The sequence below is a fragment of the Rosa chinensis genome, chromosome 3 (genome assembly GCF_002994745.2).
Source record: "Rosa chinensis cultivar Old Blush chromosome 3, RchiOBHm-V2, whole genome shotgun sequence".
Taxonomy (NCBI): domain Eukaryota; kingdom Viridiplantae; phylum Streptophyta; class Magnoliopsida; order Rosales; family Rosaceae; genus Rosa; species Rosa chinensis.
This window is the reverse complement of record NC_037090.1, coordinates 17,378,647-17,397,028: the sequence shown is the minus strand read 5'-3', so window position 1 is coordinate 17,397,028 and position 18,382 is coordinate 17,378,647. Positions and strand designations below refer to the sequence as shown.

At 42.1% G+C, this 18,382-nt stretch overlaps 3 protein-coding genes and 1 pseudogene across 4 annotated transcripts; 2 read left to right on the top strand and 2 right to left on the bottom strand.

Annotated features, from left to right (window-relative positions):
• Window positions 1-277: 277 nt before the first annotated feature.
• LOC121052394 lies at window positions 278-2,758 on the bottom strand. 2 transcript variants are annotated; one of them, XM_040517279.1, is made up of 2 exons: window positions 920-2,758; window positions 278-684 (listed from the first exon to the last, which is right to left on the bottom strand). In XM_040517279.1, exon 1 carries the CDS (start codon window positions 2,639-2,641, stop codon window positions 1,928-1,930), a length of 714 nt encoding a protein of 237 aa, XP_040373213.1. In that variant the 5' UTR covers window positions 2,642-2,758; the 3' UTR covers window positions 278-684; window positions 920-1,927. The 2 variants fall into 2 exon arrangements, with proteins under 2 accessions (XP_040373213.1, XP_040373214.1); XM_040517280.1 differs by having other exon boundaries at window positions 1,074-2,758.
• Window positions 2,759-9,849: 7,091 nt separating this feature from the next.
• LOC112194205 (pentatricopeptide repeat-containing protein At5g03800) lies at window positions 9,850-10,998 on the bottom strand. The gene has a single exon (XM_024334449.1). It carries the CDS (start codon window positions 10,996-10,998, stop codon window positions 9,850-9,852), a length of 1,149 nt encoding a protein of 382 aa, XP_024190217.1.
• Window positions 10,999-11,752: 754 nt separating this feature from the next.
• LOC121052275 lies at window positions 11,753-12,759 on the top strand. Its single transcript, XM_040516975.1, has 3 exons — window positions 11,753-11,815; window positions 11,934-12,239; window positions 12,688-12,759. The coding sequence occupies exons 1-3, from the start codon at window positions 11,753-11,755 to the stop codon at window positions 12,757-12,759; spliced, it is 441 nt and encodes a 146-aa protein (XP_040372909.1).
• A 1,165-nt stretch (window positions 12,760-13,924) lies between these two features.
• On the top strand, window positions 13,925-14,506 carry LOC112191931 (annotated as a pseudogene).
• Window positions 14,507-18,382: the final 3,876 nt, after the last annotated feature.

Below are 18,382 nucleotides of genomic sequence, written 5' to 3'. Positions count from 1 at the left end.
TTTCAATTTTGGTTTTGGACGAAATCTACTGTGTTTTGGAAATTGGCCATTTGGTTTACGGAAGAAGAGGCGTGGGTTTGGTAAAACGTGGAAGAAGATGGAGCTGAAGAGTGTGGTGGTGGTGGCGCTGGTGGTGGGTCGACGAGGGCGAAGGAGAGTGGGACAGAGGGGGTGGAATTTTGCAGGTTTTATGAGGTGCCACAAAATCGGATTCGGAGGCCTATGCGGCGGCACCACCCGCACATCCACAGGGCTACTCCTATACACAAATGACAAATCAGCAATTAATCATTATTTTTAGAAAGGTTCATGAAAATCAGTTCAAACAAATAGGTAGACAAAAACTGTTCTTTGACTACGTCCATTACAAAGGTTAAGATCATGCCTAGCTACAACAACCATTTTTGGCAAATAAGAACATCTATGTGATCTAGTCACATCATACTTCTAGACCATCTTATCTAAAATTTTGACAATAGAAAGTCAAATTTATTGATGAACTTTTGATGATACTAGAAAGAATTACAGGCAATAGATTAGAACTCAAAAACCCCAAGAACAGGCAACCTTTGCTGATGTAAATGAAAGCAGAACTGGCAGGTAGAGATAACGCATGACCCCAGACGTACCCCAATAGGAGAATGCCCCAAGCTTGCCAAAGTATCAGCAACAAAGCTGGCTTCTCTAATGAGCACAATGTGAAGAAATTGGTCAAAGCTCCAGCAGGAGATAAAGAGTTGATTAACTAAGAAATTGAAGAAGAATCAGATGTGCCATAAAGAAACAATGTTGGTTAATTCTTTTGACAGAGCAGCACTTAAACCATCTCTGACATCTCAAGCTTTTGCACAAAAGCATAAGATCTCCCCAAATTAACACCTCCAAAAAAAAAACAAAGAAAGAAAGAAAGAAGGATTACCCTCAAAATCTGTAATTTTCTTGCTCAAATTCCGACTCAGATTTTTCATACTTTTCTCTTATGTTTCCTACAAGATGACTCGTGCATCTTGAAATAACTACAGTTCTTATATCTGCTTAGATTAGGTGACACCAGTTTTGAGTGACCCATTTACCAGTTCACGTTTCCACAACTTGAGGATGCATCAATCCCGATTTTCTTCCCATCTAAACATGAGGTTCAACACCTGAGCTAGGATCCATAGCACATGAGATCTATTCCAGCCTAATCCTGGGGCAATTTAATCACTAGCAGGACTATTAGTAGTACAACCAATTATTGAGGTTTAGGAAAAAAAAAAAACACACCCACCATTCTGAAAAAAAAAAATAATAATAAATAAAAAGGGCTTGTGGCACAGATACTGTTCAAGAATGATGTTCCAGCTAGCAGTAAATACAAGAGGCAATGACTAATAATAGAAATACAAGAGCTACAAAGATAGTTAATAAATCGTTAGCACCCATAAAAACATTACTCCTAGAGTAGCTGTTAATACGAATAACAGAAAGGAAGAAAAGGTTTAGCAAAAACAACAAACTGGAAGGGCAGTCAGAAAATCAAGAGGATAGGTAAGGTTACACAATATAGGAATTAAGCAAATTAATTAGGTACATAAAAACCATCAGTTCATGTATGTAATGCAGAGTTGAAGACTATGCAGAGTAGTTTAAACTTTGATAAAATCTTCAGGAACTGAATAATGAACCTTTACCATCTCTTACCCACTCTGTCTTCTTAATGAATAACCAACTAGTTAATGAATCTAACAATCAACCCTCCCGCATATCTGGAATATCTAATTGAAAATCCAACATAATAGCAAACAAAGAACGAAGAGCTGAGAAGAGTGTAGGAAAAAAAAAATCATACAAGAAAGAGGTGCATGCAACTGGACTCAATTATTAATGTTAAAAGAAGACAAACATATTCATTCACTCTAGAAAGAAAGAAGTAGCAATCAAATGACTAAGCAAGTGTGCATTCCCTTGAGTGACCTGTGAAAATCCCAGTGCCATTGTTAGTCGGGGCAAACACGAATTCGACCTGATTACAGAAGAAGCTACATTGCATGGGCCCCCTGAAGTGCAAATAATTCTCCTCAGTTCTATAACCAAACTCAAGCCGGATATAGAGCCCAAGTTTGACTGAGCCACGAAGAGCCAGCTCCTCTGAGATTTGCTCAGCCAACTCATAGTCGACGTCCTCACTCAATACTGCGACTAGATTGAAATTGACAAGGGAGGTTTGGTTCCCTCCCTTGTCCAAGAAGAATGAGCGAGACAACTTTTTGGTTGCCACAATCTGATTGTTCTTAAACCAGCCTGGGCTGTTGAAATAATCCTTCCGGTCTCCATAATAGATGGAGGGGAGTATGTAGCGATAGTCGACGCCCATGTTGCGGTTAGGGTTTGTGGTGAGGAGGGTGATGTTCCACCAGGTAATTAACTCGGTGGCGCTCAGTCCAGACACCGAAGCCGAATGAATCTGGAAACAGGGTAATTCAGGACTGAAGGCGCGATCCAACTTGTAGTCGTACGCCAACCAGATGGCGAGGATCCCGATGAGCAAGCTCGCCATGATCGCAGCGCCAATCAAGCGGTCTGAGTCGCTTGCCGGAGGACGGTCGTCTGAGTACCAGTCGGTGGGGGAGACAGGAGGAAGACGACGAAACTCTGACATCGTTTGAATATTTGGGGCTTTCCCAGTGCAGATGACCCTAGATCTGATTCTGACTCTTAACTACTGTTGTATGTCTATTTATATTTTTAGTTTCACTCGGACTTCTAGTCTTCTACACGGATTGTACTTCTCCCTACTTATCCTTGCCTTGATGTTTCTACTCTCCTTAGCGGTTAGCACCTTCCCCTCCTAACTCACCTGAACTTTTCATTAGATTTTGACACGTGGCTATAATGAATCTAAGGGTCTATAATTATTAGTTTATCTTTTTCATTTTTTCCTCCCCCATTGTTCTCTTCCTTCACGCGCAGTGCCTTTGTCTCCTTCTGGTTCTTCTTCACTCAACACCAATACAATGTTATCCTACCCCCCCACAATACCTATAACTGGATTTGGGAGCCTTGATGAAGAACGAATGGGATAGATATCTAAGCACAAAGGTTTAAAACCAATTTCCAGAACAAGGATTCTATATCTCGTGACGGCGAATTTGACGATGAATGTGACATAGTAAGATTTGACAGAGATCTCTGGCTGGCACTGCAAGAAGATGGAGATGTCGGCTTGGATTTCGTCAGATCGAAGGTGGTTTGGTTCCATCTAGAATGACTGGATTTAGGATTGTGATGAAAACATGGATCTGTAATTTTTTCGGTAAGGCGGTTGGGGTTGAATTGTTAAGAAAGTTGAAGACTTAGAGCTGACAACAATTGTGAGGAAATCGACAAGAAAAAATAGGGAAGAAAGAATAAGGACGTTGGGGTTGAATTGTTAAGAGAATAGGGAAGACTTGGATTGCTTGAAGCGCCTCTGTAATTGGCTAGCACAGTAAACCCATTATTTCTGTTGCCATTAAACACCGATGGAACATAGATTCATAGTCACCTGAGCTGTGGATCATTAATGCTAGATTTCACAATCGGCTTTAGATTTAAGAACATCGTATTTCGGGTTGTCTACTGCAATTTGCCAAATACCTTGTCCAAGTTGAAATTTGGGGTTCTGTTTTTGCTTTGCTTGTAAAATTTGAGAGAATGTCGATGAAATTTTGATGTAAGTTGTTGTGAGAGACCTGTTTGTATTGATCCTTTGTTTGGAAAGGAGGTTCTCTCTTCTCGTTTGTATGATTTCTGTATATTCTAGGTCATTCAAATGTTGGATTGGATGGAGGCTTTGGAAATATTTTCAAGGGTTGGGTGGATGAGAGAACATTCAATACCTTTAAAGGTTGGCACGAGAATTATTATTGCTATCAAGAAATGGAACCCAGAAGGCTTCCAAGGCCTTGAAGAACAGTAGAGAGAGAAAAAAAGAAAAAACAGAAAAGCTAAGCTTCTTGAAGACCATTAGATCTAATAGTATACACGTGTCACCATCTCCTTAAAAGCTTAGGTAGCTCAGGTGATAGCTTAGCTTAGGAGAGGATCCTCTCCCTTCTTTTTTCCCTGCTCAACCATTGGGTTAGATAAAAGCTGGGTAATTAGTTTTTAAAAATAATAATTTTTTGAATAGTTTCTTTACGACTCCTTTCAAATAAAATTGTTTCCCTAGCGTGTTTGTCTAAATTAGTCTTAACTTAGTCTCTTCTCTCTCTCTCTCTCTCTCTCTCTCTCTCTCTCTCTCTCTCTCTCTCTCTCTCTCTCTCTCTCTCTCTTTCTAGAGTTTCTGAGGGTTAGAGTTAGGGGGCTGTAGCTTTGACTGAAGATAAGACGGTGTCCACTGTGACATATGTTCTGGTGACCGGATTTATGTCCTGGTTTTCTTCTCTTGTCAAGGGTTATTTCTGCTTTACTGAGTGGATCTGTAGAATGGAAGAGGTGGTCGGAAGTTTTGCTAAGAAATTGGCTTTGGCCAATGCAGAGTTAGAGGTGGTTATACCACAGGACAAGGTGGATGAGGCGCCCTGGCTGTGGTTCATGGTGGCTGAGCTATTTACTGATAAACCTTTCAAGGTGGAGGCCCTCATCAGTACGATGAGGGGTTTGTGGATCCCAAAGTCTGAGCCTCCGGATCGAACACGAATCACTGCTTGTTCGCTAGATGGGGGCAAGAGATTACCTTTTTCTTTCAAAAGGGAGGCTGATCTCAAATGGGCGGTGAAAGGGTGTCCATGGTCCTTTGAGAAGGCCATGCTTGCTGTTAGCATTAAAGCCACCCTCAAGTGCAAGAGGTACAAGTTATAGAATAGGGGGATTAAGTAAGGATGTCGAACCCACGAGGATTGGTAAATCCTTTCCTAGATAGGGAAAACCTAAGGAAAAACTAGAAGAATATGCAAATATACAATCACAAACAAAGGCTCACAAGTGAACCAAAGTTCATGGTGAGTATGTGGAAGATGGTGTGTAGAGATTTGATTTTGATTTTGAGATTGGTTTCTATTCAAATTGAAACAATGAAAGCAAGTAATATAAACTATGTTAAACAAAACAAGTTGTTATCAAATGGATGGGAGTTAGGGCATCGGGTTTCACCTTTTGCCTCCCTTGCAAGCATTAAAGCAATTGAATATGAATGATACAAAGCTAATTGTCCAACTACCCTCTTAGCATCCGGATAGGACTACTAAGGCTTAAACCCCTTTCATTTTATTAACTCTAACCGGATAAGTCTAGAGCTAACTACCTAGAGACAAATTCAATTACCGGATAGGTCTCAATCATTTGCCCCTAAATGCATAAAGCTTAGAGTTTAGGTAACCAAGCAAGCAAACCAATCCTATCTCTAGGTGATTTTAGCTCACTACCCTCACATGCACACACGGTGTGCTTTCATGCTCCCTTTTTGCCTAAAGGTAATCAATCTCTAGGAAAAACTTCATGTCATGGCAAACACATAACTCAAATTGATTAGGTCTAAGTAATGCATTCAACTATTGACTTAGCATGTGAGAATGACAACATGAATTTGCATCAATTTATAAACAAAAGCATCAATCCAAGCAAGTTTGGCTAGGGCTTTCAACCCTAGCCCCAACTAGTTCACTACTCACACATAGCTAGATACACAAGCTTCAACATTCTATTAAACATCAAATACATAAAGAGATAGGGAGTAAAGGGTGACTATTGATGATGTCGGAAGAGGTGGTGGAGATGGGTCTCCAAGAACATGATGTGGTGGTAGTCACCTCTTTCTCCTTGCTCCAAGCTCTTGATATTGGTGAGAATAGTGAAATTTGGGATCTATAAGATGAGTTGTGGTGTTGAGTGGTGAAGGAAATGGAGGATGTAGTGGTGGAAATGGAGGTTTTAGAGGTGGAGATGGTGGTTTTTGTGGTGGAAATGGTGGTCTCTTCTCTAGAGAGAAAAATGGATCTTGGATAGGATGAAGATGATTGAATGGAGTCAAGAATTCTGAATAATTCCCCTTTGGCCTCTCCTTGATCAGCTATGTGTGTCCTCCTTGGTCCCAAAGTGTGCAAGAGATGCTCTTACACCATTGTCCCCCAAATGGTCCCAAATTGGCAAGGTGACAAAAGGACAAGGTGTAGGGAGATATTTGAATTTCAAGTGATGGGATATTCTCACAACCATGGTCCTCCTTTGCTGGAGAAAAGACCCTCCATGAGTGGCGGCTCGCCGGAAAAGTTTGCCGGAAAAGTCGCCGGAAAAGTCGATTTGCAATTTTCTTCCAATCTCCGTGTCTTCTTCCCCTACCTTCAAATCTCCGCATTTCAAGCCTCAAATAGTCATTTTATTCTCAATGCAAGGTTTCCTACAAATAAAAGTAAATGGATTAAAAAGGGTAAAATAGCATGGAAGACAAATCAATTTTCATAATTATGGGGCACAATTGCATAAGTAATTTGTGACTCAACACTTGCAATGGCAGTCACGGATGGGTTGGAGGACCCCATATAGGTTGATCTCCCTAACCAGTTTTTCTGGATTAGGGTTCGGGGGCTACCTCTAATCTATTTGGAAGATACAAGGTTGGAGAAAATTGGGAGCTATATTGGGCAGGCTATTAGTCAGCTTGTATGAGCTGCTAGGAGATCTGGAGTTGGCGGTTTGGGTAATTATCTTCACATGAGAGTTGGTATTAGTGTTACTATTCCTCTAAAAAAAATGGGTGGTCTTCAGGCCTGCTGGATGGCCGAACAACAAGTAGTTTGATTTGGAGAATGAGAGACTACCCCATTTTTGTGGTCTACTGGCACATACGGGGAAGAGTTGTCCTAGGAGGGCGGCCGGTGAACTTATTGAACCAGCGTATGACGCTTTGCTCAATGCGGAACGGAAGGAAAAGTGGTTGTTGAAGCAACTTTTCTCTCAAGAGCAGGAGACTACGTTGGGGGGAGGTGGCTAGAGGTTTGGTTTGGCTCCTAGAATGAAGACTAGCTGGATTATGAGTGCTCCAGTTCTTCCTGTTTCTGGCTTGACTAGAACTAGGGAGGAAAGAGATTGGGGGGGGATGCCTGTGGAAGGGGAGGACAGTATGGATATTGACAAACAAGGTGATCCAGGTGAGTCTCTGGAAAATAGGGCTGCAAAAAGGAGGAAATCGGAAAAGAGTGGTGACGATGCTCCTCTTCCCGTGACGGCGGGATTCTGCAGGATGGGCCCATTCTGGTATGCATGGATTTGGCGTCGGCATTAATTAATAATGAAGAGAGTGATCTGGGGATGAATTTTGATGCCAATCAAAAGTCGAACTGGGTGGTTTAGATCCACGTTTTACGTAGTTGATCTCCACTGAATTAACTATAGCAGATTTGAAAAATAAAGCGCGGGAGGATGTCTTGGCAGTGACTATGTCTTCAGTTGTTGACACTAGGCCGATCGTTGGGCCAAAGGGTGCTGGGTGGCCGAGTTCGAAAGGCAAGGAGCAGCTTAGTAGGCCCAATCTAGGGAACATTACTTACCAAAAGCTATCTGGATTTCCCAAAAATGGGCCAATAAAACGGACTGGTTATGTGGTCAAGAAAATTTGTGTCTCGCCTACTAAGAGTCATGGGCGTACTCCAAAATATCCTTTCGTGATGGGTCCGGCTTCGACCCATCACGAGAAATGAATATTTTATGCTGGAATTGCCAAGGAATCTGGAACCTTGGACAGTGCAAGGACTAAAAGGGTTGATTTTTTTTTTTTTTTTGAGAATGCTAAAAGGGTTGATTTCCCTAAACCTTCCCGACATTATTTTTCTAAGTAAGACAAGAGGTACTAGTCAGGAAATGGCGATGTTACGTTATCAATTGGGACACCAAAATGCTTGACCAGTGGATTGCAAAATTATAACTAAGCCCAACGGAAAGAAATCAAGGGCAGGTGGGCTTTGTTTATATTGGAAGGAGGGAATTGATGTGGCACTTAATACCTATTCGGACTATCATATTGATGTCATGGTTGGAGGGCCTAAAATGGTTGGAGATTCACTGGTCTATATGGTCACCCAAAGGTGGAATGTCGCAGACAGACTTGGGATCTCCTATTGAGGTTAGGTTGTGGTAATAGTAAATAGTGGATTGTGGGAGGTGATTTAAATGAGATTCTTCTAGCTACGGAGAAAGAGGGAGGACCACCCCGGTGCCCTAGACAAATGGAAGCCTTTCGAAATTGTGGGGAAGGATGTGGTTTGGTGGATTTAAATTTCATTGGTCTATGTTTCACGTGGAAGGGGAAGCGGTGTGGGGAATGGATAAAGTTGGTATACACATACCTCCTAGGCACAAGTATCGGAAGCACAAGACTCGTATCGCCAATACATAAGCAAGGAAAGCTCCCAGCAGAGGGTGCCGATACCCCTTGGGCTATATAGGGAGCCCCGAGCGTCCCAGACGGAAGGAAACGGAACCAAGCTCCCACAAATCTGCTACAATAAGGTCATCTCCAACAACCCAGAAAGGTAACTGTTTACTATCGCTTTCCATTATCATTATCTTATAACGATACTAACTTAGGCATCGAAGCGTTGAAGGTCGGCACACCCGGTCTTCCCTCTAACATTCGTCTGTTTTACAGATAAGATAGACCGATAGCGATATTAGCAGACCGATACATCCCGTGTTTAGGTAGATCATACCCCTCCCAAGACAGCTAATACATTTGGCGCTAGAAGGACTCCCCTCGCTTCTTGCTGGCAGAACAACACACCACCAATGGCTACCAACACTCCCGATACCAACATCGATTATCCGCCCCATGAGGCGGTGACCCGCTAGGTCCAGCCCACTCTCGAGTTCCAAAGCCCGAACACCGAGACACCCTCGGTCATGACCACTGATCCAACCACAACATTAGAAATAACAATGTGTGACTTAATGGAGACACATGCACAGGCTGAGGCCAAGCGGGCGGCAGCTGCAGCAGCTCGTTGAGAGGTGGAAGATATGACAAGCCAGAATCGCCTTCTCCGGGAGGCACTCCAGCGACGAATTGCAAACAATGAGGCATTGGATAGGGCCCGTCAGCAGGAAACCCCGATACCGATAATAGGTGGTGTCCCGACACCCGGAGCAATCCTCACCACAGATCCGAGCATTGGTCTCGCTGGCACTTTTGTACCACCAAGCGTCACACCCGGAAGTCCCACGGGCCCTACTCCGGGTAGCACTAGCACTGGGCCTCCGGTAATCTACTTGAACTCCCCTTTTCTCCCCAATCAACTTGGCACAGCGCCCCCACCTCAGCCCGCCCTTGATATAGCGGGAACCTTAGACATCAACATAGCTGCAACTACCAACGTACCAAATGAGCCAAACCATTTCCTCTTTGCAAGCGCGGATTGAGAGCGCCGAGAGCAGGACTAGTTAGCAACCGATTACGGCTGGCTTCAAGGGAAAGATGAGACTATTCACCCCCTGGGATACAGGCCGAGAAGCGCCACTGGAGACCAAGCCCTTCAAGATCAAGAAATACAATGGTACCAGAGACCCATACCACCATTTAGAAGTCTTCCAGTCCCTCCTACATGGAACCCGATACACGGACGCAATGGCGTGTCACGCGTTCAAGGAAACCCTAACTGACGAGGCCCTGCGGTGGTTTTTTTTAACCCTCCCCCTAACTCCATCGATAGCTTTCAGGAGCTTAGGGACAAATTCCTTCGCAGATTCATCCTATGCGGCAATGGCTACATCACGACACCTGACCTGCTCAGGCTCAAGCAGATGAAGTTCTGATGCAGAAATTAGCAGAACTACAAGGAATCTGCAAGGATGAATCTGCAGAAATTATTATAGTACTGTAATTATAATAGTTCAGTACTATAATAGTTCTGAACTATAATAGTTCAATACTATAATAGTTCTGATGCAAAACATCTCCACAGCCAACCCCACCAACCCGAAGTCCATGTAGGCAGTAATCATCTCCGTCCAAGTAATAACATCCCTCGCATGCATCCTCTCGAACAAAGCAGCCACATCTTTTACACTCCCACACTCACCATATAACTCAATAAGTGCATTGCCAACACTCAAATTGCCCTCCAAACCAGTCTTGACAGCATAGGCGTGAACTTCTTGCCCTTCCACGAAAGCATTACTACCAGTACAAGCAGTCAAAACAGTCGAAAGCGTGATATAGTCCGCTACACACCCATCACCTCGCAACACTTCACAGAACAATTCAAACACTTCATCATACATAAACTCATTCGCTAGACTCGCCATAACAGTATTCCAAGACGCAATGTCTCTGTGAGGCATTTCATCAAACACCTTAAGCGCATAATCCAAACACCCACATTTCCCATACAGACCCATCACGGCATTGGAAACAAAAACATAATCCAAGTAACCCATCTTAGCCGCCAAGGCATGAACCTGCAGACCCAATTCGAGGTCCAAAATCCGAATACAAGCAGTCAAAATTGCAACAAAGCTGTACTCGTTAGGCTCAATACCTGACCTCCTCATCCTACAGAAAAGCTCCACCGCCTCATCTTCCCGGCCGGACTTGGCAAAACCGGAAACGAGGGCGGTGAAAGACACCACATTGGGGCACGGGAGGCTCTGAAAGACCTGGTAAGCGTCGGGAACGAGACCCAGCTTGAGATAAGCCGAAACAAGAGCGTTGCCGAGATGGGTGTCGTTTTCGAGCTTGAGAACGGAGGCGTGGACGGCCCTGGCGAGCTCGGGGTCGGCGTGGCGGGAAGAGAGGCGGAGCAGATGGAGGAGATGGGAGAAGAGAGAGTGGGTTTGGGGAGAGCCATTGGGATTGGGAGGGTGTGGAGTGGTGAAAAGGGGTTGGAGGGATTGGGTAGGGAGAGAGGTGGAGAAGTTGAGGGGGGTTTTGGGTTTGGGTCTAGAGGGAGAGAGAGAAAGAGAGGAGTGCGGTGGTGGTTTTGGAGGGTAGTACTGAGAGAGCGGAGGAGGTAAGGCGGCGAAGGTGGGTTGGATAACGGTGTTCATTTGCAAGTGTAGGGAAGGCGGGGAATAACCATATCCATAGTCAAACGAGTGCCCTCTCCTGCGTTTTTACTATTCTTCAAAGGGACCTAGTGTGCTCTACTACTACTAAATTTGCAGTGGGTGATGTGCGTCTATCCCACGCGCCAGGACTACGTTTACGTTTGGCTTTCATTACCTAGTTTCTGTGCAACTCGAACATGACAAAAACGACCATTTTTTGTATAATTTCCTCATACATTCACCACCGTTTGGTGCAAGAACACATTCACGTAAGTAAATGACATTATTTTTTTACATTATATCAAACCACAACAACACAGTTGGAACCATTGTCATGCCTAGGGGCCTCGTCGAACACCCAATCCATGGCGACTAGAGTTTGAAAGCAGTAGAGCTCTCTTAATTTCCATCAATTTTAATTAGGGTCCTTGACCAAAAGCCCCAAAATGAGCCAAAGTTATTCCACTTACCCAGCAACAGATTTTTATTCTCACTAATCCAATTTAAATTGAAATAACAATTTTACTCTTAATCTAATTAATGAATTACGACTACCCGCCCTTCACTTCTCTCTCTCTCTCTCTCTCTCTCTCTCTCTCTCTCTCTCTCTCTCTCTCTCTCTCTCTCTCTCTCTCTCTCTCTCTCTCTCTCTCTCTCTCTCTCTCTCTCTCTCTCTCTCTCATGCTCCGAACCACTGCACGGCCTTCAGCTCCGTTCTCTGGTCTAGATGGCGGGCGGCGAAACGAGGACGACGATGACGTCGATGGAGGTGATTCTCGGTGAAGGCGCATATCCGACTCCATCGATTGTCGCCAATGTTGGTAGATCAGCGGTCACAATTTTGGAGGCGGTTTTTCTGTTTGGAGGATAGAGCTCTGCTGTGTAGGAAGTGTGATGTTGCTATAATACCTCACTGCGAATGGTTTTGTTTCCAGTCACCGGAGGTTTTGCTGACCAGAATTAAAGTTGGGCCGAAGCCCGATCAAACTGGGTCTGATGGTGGTGGCGGTGGTGTTGCTGGGTCGTCTTCTTCTGTCAAATCGGACTCTAGGGCTGTGTCCAAATGTGAAGCAAACATTCAATTGGCGGAGGAATGCAAAGTGTCGCTGTCGAGTGTAGCTGGGATGTCTTTTGCTGGTGGTTCTGCAGCTGGGTCTGTTCCACAGTGGCCTATGGATGAGTTTATGGGATTCACTTATTTCGATCAGAGCATTGGGTACATGGATAATGGATCGTCTAAGGTTTGTGCTCATTGGTTACAATGTGAAACTGATTATACATTGGATAGTAATTTCGTATTGAGATGATGATATTGCAATCTCTATTATGGGTTCCAATTCTGCATTGGCCATTAGCCAGTCAGAGTGGATTTGATTTTCTTGAGGCCGTTCTTGACAGTTGGTTTTGGTGAAAGTGAAACCTCATAGATTTGTGTTATCCTCCTTTAGCTTGTGAGAAATGGAATCCAAACTTTGCAAGTTGGGTCTCCATCGGCTGTGGAACTCACAAAATTGCACTTTATTTTTTCCAATAAGAAATATCCTATACAAGGGCTTGTACTCTAGGTTTTTTCCTTGAACTTTTATTTTGTCTTGAAAAAAACCACCCTTGTGTCTGATCACTACTTATTGTTGTGAACTTGTGATTATCAATTTAGCACTGCATAATGTTGCTTATTTATTTTGCCAGGCTAACTGCGGTAAACTTGGGGATTCTGATTCATCTATTTTAAGATCATCTGAGGCAATAGAAGTGTGTTAAGAGTATATTGGGGGGCAATAGGCGTCTATTGGGGGCTAATATACGTTTTTAAATTGATATAATCTCTTCATTTTTTTATTTAAACAAAGTTTTATTTGTCTAAATTTAGGGAGATTAGTTCATATTCTGGAAACCAAAAGTTCTATTGGGGACAATAGACATCTATTGGGGGGCTATAGACGTCTAGTGAGGGGCAATACATGGCTGATAGACGTCTATTGGGGGGCAATAGACGTCTATTGAGGGGCAATACATGGCTGATAGACGTCTATTGGGGGGGCAATAGACGTCTATTGGGAGACAATAGACTGTTGGGGCAATAGACGTCTATTGGGGGGCAATAAAATTTTCCGATGAGGTTTTCAGAAAAGTCCGGTGGGCTGCGGCCGGTGACCGGAATCTTGTAAAAGTTCGCCGGAATCCGGCAAGCGGTGACTGAATCCGGCGGCCGGTGACCGAAATCTGGCGAAGTCTCCTATGATTTCTCTCTCTTCCATTCTCTCTATCTCTCTAAGTAACAAAGGAGTGATGGTAAAATTGTATTAAAAAAAATAAAAAACAAAAAAAAATCTTAATTGGGTATTAGGGAAGACCTCCTTAGAGTGTTTTGGGTAACAGAGAATTAAAAAAACTTAATGGGGTAAGTGAGAAAAAAATATCTAGAAATGGGGTAAATTATGTGAATTGACATCTTCAACTAAAACAGTTTATACGTTACCTTTAATACAATAACCCTTGGTTTAAACATTTTAACTTCATCCTTATTTAGACTTGCGCGTTCCTCAAATACACATGTATTTAGTTTCACCATAAAACTAATGAATCGGAAGGAAGCTCTCATAGTGCTAACTGAGTTGCATGCTCATAAACTCATGACTTCGATGGTGTTAATTATACCAATAATTAAGAAAGAGATCACATTTTAGCCTCTTGAATATATTATATTCTAGTTTATTAATGAATTCTTGTTTCCCAACTTATTTAAAAAGTAAAAATAAGGGATCTTGACCCAATATCTAAATTTGAGTCTCCCACTTACTCCATTAAGAAATTTTTAATCCCATTTACCTAATTTAAACATCAAATGACAGTTCTACCCTTAACCTAATTAAAAAACTACAGACTCTCTCTCTCTCTCCCCGCAACCTTTTTAGAGAGAGAAAGTATGGCAGATTGTAAGTGAATGGCGGTTGTCAACTCCTCTGCCGCCGACAACCACTCTCCGTCCATAAGAAGAAAAATCCTCATCGCTTCTGCTTTGCCTCCAGAGACAATGCTTCATTATCATCAGCTTGACAATTCTCACAGTTTCAAGCTCTTTATTTCCACGAGTTCCTACTCCGACGAGCACTCTCCACCTTTTGATCTTGCGTCTCCAATAATGAGCTCAACAACATCGTCCTCGTCAGCTAGCCGCTTCTAGATCTGGAGGCCAAGAGTTGTGAAACTGTCTACACTGCGTTGGTTCCATTCGCTTTTGGATCTGGATCTGAATTCTCTTCAAATTCAGGTTTCATTCGCTTCAAATTCCTTACTCTATCTCATCAATTTCTCAAATCGAAACATTAACCGCCTCTGTTCATCCTATCGCTCTATTCTAACAATTTTGGTTTCGTCAAAAATCAACAGAGAAATGACGTAGTCGAGCGAGCTGTGCTTGGAGAACTCTGACTAGATGGAGCCACTGAAGGTGAGCAAAGTGCCTCCAAGTGACGATATCGAAGAGTTCTTCGCCACAGCGGAGTAGTCTGGTACCACTGGGTTCGTTTGAAGCCATGAGCAAAAACCTCAAGGTGGGATCAAGATAATAAACCAACACTAGGTAGGACAGAGAGTTTCATGCAATTTAATTTGATGGCATTGTTTTGGAAGTAGTACTACTACCAGTATAACATATATGGCTCTGCATTCATTGTACGGCTGGTGCGGTTTTGAATTGATGTAATTAGCTAGATCCATGTACATTTTGATGTGCTGCTTAGCTCTAGCATTTTACTTCTGAAAGTATGAGAAGATATGTACAATAGCATCTATTTGGTAAGGATTTTGTAGATTCGTGACTGACTGTACTAATGGTTAACTGATGTAATTGTCTTACTGGGACAATAAACTTTTTATTAGGGGGCAATAAATTTTTTATTGGGGGGCAATAAACTTTTTATTGGGGAACAATAAACTTTTTATTAGGTTTTATTAGAGGGTAATAATATTCTCTGGTGACCTATGAGATCTCGATCCAACGAATTCTTTGGGAACATCAAGAGACCTCCGACAAGATTTCCGGCGATCGGTGACTGGAGTCTTGCAACCGGCGTCCGGTAAAGTCTCCGATGACTTCTTGCTCTAAGTGACAGGAGGGCAAAATTATCACAAAAATAAATAAAAATTAATTAAAAAAATACTTATTGGGTATTAGGGCAAAACGTATATAATTTGTTGGGTAAATGGGTAATTTTATAAGATGTTTGAGTGAGTGGAGTTAGTGTAACTCAAATTTGAGTAAAAGGAAATTTTCCAAAAAAAAAAAAAAAAAAAATCCTAAAGCAACAAGTCTTGAAATTTTTTTAACATATTGATCTGTTTTTCATAAAGCTCCTTAAGCAATGATTTATCTTTTTGTATGCTTCACACAGCCATCATATTTTCATTTTGACCACTGGCGTTTTTCTTAATGTTCAAGTAAAAGTCCTTTGAGATGGACTAAGAGTCCCAAATTGAAATCCCCATGCCATTTTTTTTTTTTCAATTCTTTTACCCAGAAAAATCAATCAATGTATCTACTATTCCTTTACGGATGAGAAGTGAAGACTAAATGTCACGTCCAATGCTCACACAGACATGATATTGATTTCCTTGACGATATCTCATTCCTCTCGAAGTCATTGCAAAAAAATCTTTAAAAGTTCAAACATGTCATCCATTTCTTCATAAAAATTGTATACTACAATAAACAACTTTCGGTCTACATACATTCTACCACAATTTAGCTCTACCACCGGAAGTGTATCTTTACATTTATTTAAGTTCTCTGAAAGATAGTCTCTAATCGAAAATTTTTTTTTCTTGAGATTTTATAACACTAAAACAAAATTCCACCAAAAAAAGAATCAAGTAAAGATTATATTGAAGAAAAAGTGGATTGATGATATTGATTAGATCATACTCGATCATCATAGTAACCCCATCTCTCTTTCCGCCGGCATGTCCCCGGTGCACTCTTCACGCCTCCTTTTTGGGAATAAGTTGATCAAATTGACTTGAAGGGAATAAGTCAATCTTTTAGATAAGAGTGAAAATTCAAAATCCTGAAGTGATATGATCGTACTCTACTCTCCGACTGTCCTACCATTAGAATTAGAATTTAGGTCTCTCATCCCATGCAAACTCAAAAACCCCAAGTCGATCTCTTTTCTGCACCGAAACCCCTTTAATCAACCTAGCTATCACCTGAGATAACATCGACTGGCCGGCTGCGACAACGATGCCAGCGTGGGTTTCTTTTTATCGCAATCGTCCTCCTCCCTACGAATTCAAAGACAACAAAGACCGTGAGAAGGACATACTTCTCATTAAATTCCTTATTGGTATACCCTTCGTCTTGTTATTAAGCTTCGCCGTGTACCAAAAGTTCTTGGTATACAAGATGAATCTTCAAAGACCGCAGTTTCAGATCGACTCCGCTTCGGTCTCCGGAGTGAGCGTCACCGGCTGCCAGTTAACTGCCACGTGGAACATCACCCTCCTCGCCGCAAACCCTAACCTGCACCTCGGCGTTGACTATCTGACCATCGACTCGTCCCTCTATCATGGAGATAAGAAAGACGTGCTCTACTGGGATGGGAGATCCAAGACGACATGCATTATCTCAATCGCAACCACGAGGTTGTGTAAGCCATTCTTCCTCGACAAAGGAGGGAACCGGACCACCCTTGTCAATTTCAAACTCGCAGTAGTGAATAAGAACGTCGGCTGTGGCTTGGCGAAGGAGATCTCAGAGGGAGCGGCTCGTGGTGGCAAAGTCAAATTCGGGCTGCGCATCAGGCTTTTCTTTTATTATAGAACTAGGAATTGGGGCCTGCGAGTTCTCCATGATGTTAGCTTCTTCTGTAATCGGGTTGAATTCGTGTTCCCTCCGAATAATAACCATGGCACTGGAATTTTCAAAGGTCACTCGCGGGAATGCCCAGATTCTTGCTCAACTATGGGAGATTATTGTATGCGTAGTCGGTCTGTGACATCAAGTAGTTGAAACTTATTTGGTTTATTAATGATTTCGTGTTGCACACTGATATTTACGTAACAGGCTATTGAGAAGAACCAGGACAGTGCTAGATTAGACACATCTGTGCGTGCTTTCCAACGTACTCTAGGTCCATATGAACACGTAACAATAGCTAGGCTAGCTAGGGCATTCAATTTTTTTTTACAGCTTGAAGCTATTTATTAAAGTGGAGTAACAAAATTATGGCTTTTGCAGATTTTTGTTTATGCTAAAGCCCCTTGGCCCCCTAAGCCAAACTTTAGACCTTTGCGACACTGGGGCTTATGATTAAAACATCTGAACAATATTTTCGCGACTTAGCTTGAGTTTGGTTTCGAGCGTAAATTTGGCACACGGTAACTCACAAATTACTAGCAGAGAAACAAAAACAACAAACATGCAGCATATAGAATGATACCAAATAACAACTTGTGGCACCATTTTCTACTTGAGAATTGGCCTGCCCAATGGCATGACAGATTTGTAAAAGAAAGATATAACACACTACTGGATAAATTAATCACATGAAGTGTCAGACAACATATCAAATTTTGCTACTGTCGTCTAAGTTAATTAGACGAAGTATTTTTTGAAGTACTTGTCGTATCTTTTCACTTCGGCCAACACATAGTCATAATGATGAATTTATTAAGATTTGCAAAATTTCAGACAATAGTTACAAAATTTTGAGATGACGACCTTGACATCGTCAACGAATACTGCAATTGCAATGATCCTCTTCTTCTTGCTTCTCCTTCACGTGGCGGCAATGCTCGAAATCTGAAAGAGAATTCCGACAGCGATCTGGACCTTCGTGCTTTGTCAGATGACGGCGAAGCTTCGAATTCATCGGTATGCACGGAGAGAAAGATAGAGAGAGATCTGAGTGGCATATATAGTATAATTAGGACGAAGGTAAAATTGACTTTTCGCACTTAAATGGGTCAGTGTTAATTATAATCTGTTGCTGGGTAAGTAGAATAATTTTGACTAATTATGGTGTTTTGGGTTAAAGACTCTTTATATTAACGTTTGTTTAGATCTTCTGAAAGATAGTCTCAAATCAAATTTTTTCTTTTTTGAAATTTTTAACACTTTTTTTTTTAAAATTTTCAGAATAACGATTTTTTAACACTGAACACAAAACTTCTCCAAAAACAAAAACAGTAAAGATTGTGAAAGAAAAAGTAGATTGATTGGATCATGCTCATCATAGTAACCCCATCTCTCTTTCCGCCAGCATGTTCCCGGTGCACTCTTCACGCCTTCTTTTAGGGAATAAGTTGATCAAATTGACTTGAAGGGAATAAGTCAATCTTATAGATAAGAGTGAATCTTGAAGTGATATGATCGTACTCTACT

Coding starts and splice junctions, on each gene's coding strand:
- LOC112194205 (XM_024334449.1), bottom strand. CDS start 10,998: ATGAACACCGTTATCCAACCCACCTTCGCCGCCTTACCTCCTCCGCTC.
- LOC121052275 (XM_040516975.1), top strand. CDS start 11,753: ATGACGTCGATGGAGGTGATTCTCGGTGAAGGCGCATATCCGACTCCA. Junction 11,816..11,933: donor CTCCATCGATTGTCGCCAAT/GTTGGTAGATCA, acceptor TTTTGTTTCCAG/TCACCGGAGGTTTTGCTGAC. Junction 12,240..12,687: donor TGGATAATGGATCGTCTAAG/GTTTGTGCTCAT, acceptor TTATTTTGCCAG/GCTAACTGCGGTAAACTTGG.
- LOC121052394 (XM_040517279.1), bottom strand. CDS start 2,641: ATGTCAGAGTTTCGTCGTCTTCCTCCTGTCTCCCCCACCGACTGGTAC.